At 40.5% G+C, this 7,892-nt stretch overlaps 1 protein-coding gene across 1 annotated transcript; it reads right to left on the reverse strand.

Moving 5' to 3' along the window:
- Positions 1 to 2,271: 2,271 nt before the first annotated feature.
- LOC100542933 (heparan-sulfate 6-O-sulfotransferase 3) lies at positions 2,272 to 7,536 on the reverse strand. The gene is made up of 2 exons (XM_031557833.1): positions 7,517 to 7,536; positions 2,272 to 6,141 (listed from the first exon to the last, which is right to left on the reverse strand). Exons 1-2 carry the CDS (start codon positions 7,534 to 7,536, stop codon positions 5,436 to 5,438), a joined length of 726 nt encoding a protein of 241 aa, XP_031413693.1. The 3' UTR covers positions 2,272 to 5,435.
- Between the last annotated feature and the right edge of the window lie 356 nt (positions 7,537 to 7,892).

Consider the following 7,892-nt stretch of genomic DNA (forward strand, 5'->3'; position numbering starts at 1 on the left):
TAATTCAGCCCAAGTATGGAAATTCTCACACTGAGGTCACTTGAATTAGTACGAGTGACTATGCAAGTCTCAGGTTTCATGTCCAAATTTAATCTGAAATGAAGCCCACTAAAGTCAATTGCAATCATAAGATTTGGGATTGGGTCCCAACATAATTAAAGAGTAAGTTATGTCAACATGCTTTTCCTCTATGTACACTTTATTAAAAAAACATGATTATAATCATGGTGAATCTGTATGCATGATGGAAACCAGTCCAACAGGAGTATTTTTAGCTGTTTTTATGGCTATGTAGATAAGATGGAACCTTTAGTATTTCAAAGATGCAATCAATGTTTATTTCTTGCTCATAAGTAGTTCATGGACTCAACAATATTCAACAAAACATTTTTAACAGATTTCTTAATGAGTATCAATTTACAGAAAACCACCAACTAATAAATATATGAAAACAATTGCTTTTGACATCACAATGGTTAAACACATTAAATAATTCATTAAATTGTGCTTTACATCAATGAAAATCCCTAGGTCTACAAACTACCCTTTACATAGGAATAAAAGTAGATATGGTTACTCACAATACAATCTCTTAGTAGCAGAATTCACACACATTATTGCACATAAACAGAAGGAAAAATCCTAAAGAATAAGATAATTTACAGCCTATTAATTTACTCTTTTATCTCAAATATGGCAACTGATGGGAACTCTGGATTTTTCCAACATTTCTTAGAAATTACGGAGCTATTGATGTGGCCAAGAAGAAAGCCAAGGACCTTGTAGGCTATGGAACCCATTTCCCTCCATGAAACATAAACAAATAAAGCATTACAAACTGAATGGAGCCTTTCAGCGTTCAGTACCTTTTCTGAATATCCTTTTGCCATATGAAAGAAGGATATAGCAATCTGTTACATGAAAATGATTTTATCATCATCATCTCAATGCCTCATACAGGGTAATCTCCACTAGCTTGGAAAATAGACATTCCCTATCCCATACAAAAAAAAAAAAATCATATGTATCAGGGGAACAGCAATGGAAGAAAAATGTAGCGGAGATAAAACAAATTTTATAGCATCAGTGCTCAGTACTGGTAAGGACTGTGGTGGGAAACAACCTACTAGTACAGATTGAAAAGTCTGGAAGGACAGCCTGAGAAAGGTCCCTAATAACACACTCAGTCATAGTTACTGATACTTGAACCTCTTGAAAATGTGTAGGAAACAAGACCTTCCCAGCTAGAAGTAGGAAGCCAACTCTGAAACACTTTCAGATTCAAGAGTGATGTGATCCACCATTTGGATTGGTTGAACAAAGACACTAAAGTTAGGTATTTGGCTGTGGATCTGATTTCCTTCCTAGATACGAGATATGATTTAGTAGTTTGTGGTGGTAGCAAGGGTAATGGAAAGATGGTTGGACTAAATGATCTTGCAGATCCTTTGCAATCTTATGAGTCTATCTATGAATTTTTTTACTCTCTATTTCTGTTTCTAGCAAACTGCAGGTAACTACCACATGCAGGGCAGAAGTCCTAGCAAGGCTATTACAGCCTCATTGCTAATGCAATTGCAATTGCAATGAATAATACAAAAAATGATAAAGTGTATTTTTTTTTCATTTCTCCATGGCAGAAAAGCATTTTATTGTTAGCATTGATAAGTGAGGAAGAGAGGAAAAAATTCCATTCCTTAATAAAGCACAGCCCATAGGCAATAGGCTGAGTTCTTGGACTAGACATCAAATTACCAAGAACCCGTTTCAACAACACAGCATGTTTCTCCGGCCGCTCCAAGCCTACAGCAAACTATAACTGGAAAAGGCAGCCAGTGCTGAAGATGTGATGGGAGAGATTAGTAAGTACATCTCCATTACAAAAGAATGAGATTCGTTTCAGCACCACAATAGCAGAAGCCAAATTGCCTTGTTTAAACAACAAAATGAAGCCACTACCATGGACAGAAATTCTACAGTGTTGTTGCTCACAAATGTTTTGAAAGGAACACACTGCTCTTCGATCTTACAGAGCTGGTGTAGTTACAGTGAAGCCTGCACTGTCAGAGCAATGAAAACTGGAACTGAAAACTGGAAAAGATTTAGGTTGGATGTCAGGGGGAAGTTCTTTCCTATGAGAGTGAGGTGCTGGAACAGGCTGCCCAGAGAGGTTGTGGATGCTCCAGTCCTAGAGGGTGTTCAATGCCAGGTTGGATGGGGCAGCCTGGTCTAGTATTAAATGGGGAGGTTGGAGGTCCTGCATGTGGCAGGGGGGTTGGAGATTCATGATCCTTGAAGTCCCTTCCAACCCTGGCCATTCTGTGATACTGTGATTCTGTGAAAAGACAGATGAACCAGGACCTTTATTCTTCTGCTGCTTTACATTATTTTGGGCGCTGCCCTCGAGAAGAAAAAGCTGCATGCTTGTGTCTTAAGACAAGTCCACCTGGAAGTTTTTCACAACTGCCTTATTTTGTATGTGTCAGGAATATCTGCTAAGGATGGCAGCAGTGTTGGCGCTTAACTGCTGTAGCTGTAGGGAGCTGATGGGGCCATGGGCTCTGATGACAGCAAGATCTCAGCCTCCGATTCCACAAAACCAGTGCTATGTGACACACAGGCTCCAGGAAAAAGAAAAAACAACAGAACTCTTAAATTTTAACTAAGTCCCAAGCGTTAAGGCAAATCCCATTAATGTAGATACTACAGCACATTAGCAGCTCTTCAAGACCCTAATTTTGTCTCCTGGGGAATGACTGACAAAAAGGTTAGGCATTGCATTAAGGTATTGCCAAACTATTAAATTTAATGTAAACTGCCCAAAGACTGCTTTGATTTTCCTCATTAGGTTTTGTCTCGCGTTGTGCAGAAGTCTGGAGAGCTGTTTGTGTGCCTAGAGAACTGAAACTGATGCTTTGAGCAACTGGTGGGGCTGCAGGGAAGAATTTCTGCTCTCCCTCTCTCCTTTCCCCTCGAAAGATAACACTGCACTTCCAAAATGAAAAACGAGGCCCCTGTTGCTGTGAGCAGCGTGTTGAGGCAGTCTGCTGGAGAGAGAGGCAGGGATGAGACAAACGGGATGCTTTTGGTGCTGACAGACACTTTACAAATGGGACTTATTCTGTTTTCTTGTTTATCTTTCTCCTTAATCCAAATTTGTCCTAGCATCTTTCCTTTCACACCCTCGGTTTCTCTCCCGCACACAGAACAGCAGCCCTGCTCCTGCCCATCTCTGCCTCTGCCACAGGGCCCTTCGGGGTCCCCCTGGCACTCCAGCTCCCTGTGCTCGCAGAGACAAGAAGAGCAGTCACAGACCCTGGACATGGTGTATGGAGTGCCACAGGCACCTTCCCTTCCCTTGCACACACAGCGAGAGTCAGTCTGTAAATGTTTCAGTTCAAACCTCTGAAAGACGCGGGTATTTCTATGTGAGTGAAGAGCCTGGGAGCCTCTTCAGGGCTCCAGACAGGACGTCGTGCAGTCTTCTCTAAGATGGACATCCCAAGTTTGGGCAGGAGAATGACTGCAGTCCGTGATTTCCCTTCTGAAGGCAGAGGTGGGAGGAGGTGTATGCCATCCACCAGTGGAACAGGAATTACGGACCAACAGCCCTGCTGCTTACCACAAAAATAGCACACTGATGTCAAGAAGAATATTGCCAATAAGCTACATCAGTACTGAGGTGTCACCCCAGTAGCCTCCTTCACTTCTTAATGTTCTTTATGATATTCCAAGTTGAACATATTGTTGTATGCATTAACTCTTAACGGGATCGTTAGATCGTATTTTTGATATTGTGCATAGATAAGCAGCAAATAACACTGTTGGAACTAAAAAAGATACAGCATGCATTAAAAACAACATTTGGAAATAAGGGATAAATTTTCAAACTTGACTTCTTTTTCTGCAGCACGTTAAACTTTTAATGAGTGGCTAAAAACTTGAATTCTGAAAATAAGTGAGAAATGTGCATCTACATCAGGTGCTCCACTATCTCTAATTAGTAAATCTGTAAGGTAAAAGCCATTCATGCATGCAATAATATACTTTCAGCATCTTGATTTAGCAGCCACGTTGAGGCACTTAGAGAAATTTCCTCCTAATGCTTTAGATTTATGTTAGAAGAAGAAGGAAAAAAACTCCCTCAAAAGATCTCTGATGCACAGGACCCTCTTTTTAAAGTTCCACTATTACAAATACAATCAAGAAAAAAAAAAATCAGAATAAATAGGTGCAGTTAAGAATGTAATGTGTGGACAAAGAATCCATTGAATCTTTTTGTAGACAAGGAATAAAACCAGATACAGACCTCTCTTCATGAAAACAACTAATTTACAAAGAATCCTCATACAGAATAATAAATATCAAACCTTCCCAAATATCTACTATGTATCCTATAAAAATGAAAGCTGAGGGTTTTTTTGTAGCTACTACCATAGTTAGAGAGAAAACCAATTTAAATTGTGCTCACTTGGCATTAATGTATTTTAACAGACAATATCATAAACCTGCCTGTCTTCACAGACAATATATCTCCAGGCTTTTGCAGCAAATCTAGAAAATGTCACACTAATATTCAAGCTTCTCCTGCTCTCTCTTTCCTCTCTCCTGTAGTTCGCTTAGCCCCTCTTCACCTTTTGTGAATGTGAAGGCTGATTTCATTGCCTACAGTCAGATAATCTTGGCAGTGTGTGGCCAGCTGCAGCAAGGTCCTCATTTCCCAGTTTTTGCATTCCAGCTTTCCCTTTGCCACACACACTCCAAAAGACGGCTGCTACCTGGCTGAGTCTGATACCCTTAACATCTGCAGAGAAATAAACTAACCCCCCCCATCAATTCACTTACAAATGATCTCTGACGGCAGGTTTACAGAAAAGAACAAGCACTACATCAATCCCATATTTCCTATGTCTTTTTTAATCTCCTCAGCAAATTCTTTCCTTAATCAAAACCCAGCATGTAGAAGTTTGAAGGGCAATATGTTTGCCTCCATTTCATTCACGAGGAAGCTACACACTACAGTTGCAAAGGACAATATGAAATAAACCAGCTCTCACAACACAGAGGAATCAAAACAAATTTTTTTTTTTCCAATTCTGATTCATGTCTGCACAAGTTTTGATAGCTCAGATTGTAGAGGGTATGTCTGGACACAGCCCTCTCTTCAACCCATTCTCACAGCTTAGGGTTTTGAAGGAAGTCTGTTTGGATAGGAATCTGTCCTACTGCTATTAATAACACTAATTAATGTACACAGAGAAAAAAAATATATTCTTCTTACTGACAGAAAGCAAGAAAAACTGAGACAAGGAAGGTTAGCTGTCAGATGCTGTATCATTTACCATGGCGGGTGGCCTTCCTTGGCTGACTTTCAGGCAGCCGAGCTGCACAAAGCCTCTCTGATTCTCCCATGGGTTTGGCAAGATGGAGGAGTATTACCACCGTGCAACCTGGCTGTTATAATCTTCAGTAACAGCTACTTCTGCCGCCTCCTCCCTTGGCCACTGGTGAGCTCTCTGCTCCCGCAGCAGTCTCCGCTCCTCTCGCCTCTTTAGGCGGTTCAGCTGATGCTCCTCTTGCTTGGAGTACTGAAAGCGCTGCAAGAACAGATCCTTGGCGTAGTCATAAAGCTGCATGTCCAAGAAGTTCAGCTCCTCTATCCGTTGCCGCACATCCTCACCGATGTCCACATTGGAGGCCCGTGTGACGTTGAATTGGGTGAATGGGGAAATGAATTTCAGGTTAAATGTCCTCTCGAAGAGATATTGTGTTTTCCTCTGAAATTCTGTAAGCCCAAAGAAGGCCATATTTTTCAGATTGTTCTTGGCGCTTTGGAGAAGAATCACGTTTCTCTCAGTCTCGTTCATAAAAGTCAAGTTGTAGCATCCCACCAGGCTGAGATCTGCCAGCATGCGCACCTGGCGGTTGTTGGCTAAGTTGTAGCTACAGTCCATGAACTCCTGTAAACTGACTCCAGACCAGTCATCTCCTTCATAACAGGTTGGCAGCTCGTCTGGTGTTGGGCTTCTTCCATCACACATATGAAGGGAAGTTTTCCACGTTGCACCCCTCTGGACATGCTTCCATTCACTCAAGTATCGTGATACTGGATCCCTCAGCATTGTGATGTAATAGAAGTTCCTGAAACATATCATTAAACATAGTTTTAAGATTCAGTGGATTTTTCTTATTTTATTCTCCAACAAAACGATTCCCAGTGGCCATCACCACACACCCCCTTCACTTTTTTCAGTGTAAGGCAGACACTTAAAGTGACTATTTCTGAGATGATAAAAAGATTAAAGCTTCACAAGCACTGAGAATAAAACACAAGGTACATTGAAAGAGAGAAATGAAAGGAAGTAAGCAGTTATCAGAGGAAAGGAGTTGCTTTGATTTATCAGCTGTTCAGTGGTCGTTATTTTATGTAGAAGCCAATTAACTGAAGAGTACTCCCTTCTACTCAAAATATTAACATTCAGCAATGTTGGAAAATGCGGAAAAATAGATTTCTATAATCCTGTCACCATCCTTCTGGACTGAGACATGCAAGTATGAGACGATAACCCATACAGCACTTGGTCAGAATACACAAGAAGCACTGGCAATAGTGGCAAAATGTGGATGCTGCAAGTGCTAAAAATAATACCACATGGAAGACCAGCATAAGACTTACTTAGGAAGAGATCTATTATTAAATGGGTTGGAGTGATGATAATGAGAGGCCCCAGACCTATTCACATGACTTAATTTTAGACAAGTGCTTGACTGAAATTTATTATAATGACATAGTAGAAAAGCATTTGTTGATATAAAGATTATCATTATTCAACCTCACCTGTCAAGAATACAGAAGAGACACTAAGAAGTATTGATCTGAAATAGAGCAAATAAATGCAGCACTCACACTGTCAATTCACCTTTTAGCTACTGGGTTGAGTTTGAACATCTGTTTACAGCAATCTGAGATGGACTGCAATCGAGTATGGTTCCAAAAGGACTTCATAAATAGTTTTCTACAGATAAATGTTTTATACAATAACTACTAACCTCAGTTACAGGGTGATATTATAAAGACAAAACAAAACCAAAATACTTATGATTTCTGTCAGCTAGAATAATTAGCAGAAGATTCATGACTAAAATTAACACTCAGAGAGGTACAGAAATAGGCTTATAAGTTTGCATGACTCATCTGACTGCAAATAATACATTAATAAATCATGAGTCCTAAGATAAGTTTTCTTAGGAAAAGTCTTACCTAAATATTCTTACTCAAACCTAAACAAGGATGAAGCAAATAAGGAGACAAGCTTGCTGTAAACAAGTTACCCAGTAAACAAACCAACATAGGGTCACAGAATCACAGAATTGCAGGAGTTGAAAGGGACCTCTAGAGATCATCAAGTCCACCCCCCCTGCTAAAGCAGGTGCCCTACAATAGGTCACACAGGTAGGCATCCAAATAGATCTTGAATATCTCCAAGACAGAGACTCCACAACCTCTCAGGGTAACCTGTTCCAGTGTTCCGTCATCCTTAACATAAGGAAGTTCTTCCACATGTTAGCACAGAACTTCATGTGTTCAAGTTTTAGGCCATTACTCCTTGTCCTTTTGCTACACGCCACCAAGAAGAGCCTGGACTCATCTATTTGCCTCCCACCTCCCTTTAGATATTTATAAACATTTATCAGATCTCCTCTCAGTCCTCTTTCCCCAGGCTGAACAGACCCAGGTTACTCAGCCTTTCCTCATACGGGAGATACTCCAAGCCCTTTATCATCTTTGTGGCCCTCCGCTGGACTCCTTCTGGGGACGTCTTATACAAGAGCTAACCAGTTAAATTCTTGACACTACGATTTATCTTCAAGACTGATAATCTTATTTTTCA

The sequence above is a fragment of the Meleagris gallopavo genome, chromosome 1 (assembly GCF_000146605.3).
Source record: "Meleagris gallopavo isolate NT-WF06-2002-E0010 breed Aviagen turkey brand Nicholas breeding stock chromosome 1, Turkey_5.1, whole genome shotgun sequence".
In the NCBI taxonomy this organism is placed as follows: domain Eukaryota; kingdom Metazoa; phylum Chordata; class Aves; order Galliformes; family Phasianidae; genus Meleagris; species Meleagris gallopavo.

Bases quoted from the DNA above. Each gene is read 5' to 3' on its own strand.
- LOC100542933 (XM_031557833.1), bottom strand. From the start codon at position 7,536: ATGACGGAACACTGGAACAG. The intron at 6,142-7,516 runs GTTACCCTGAGA...GATATGTTTCAG, and splicing joins ATGACGGAACACTGGAACAG to GAACTTCTATTACATCACAA.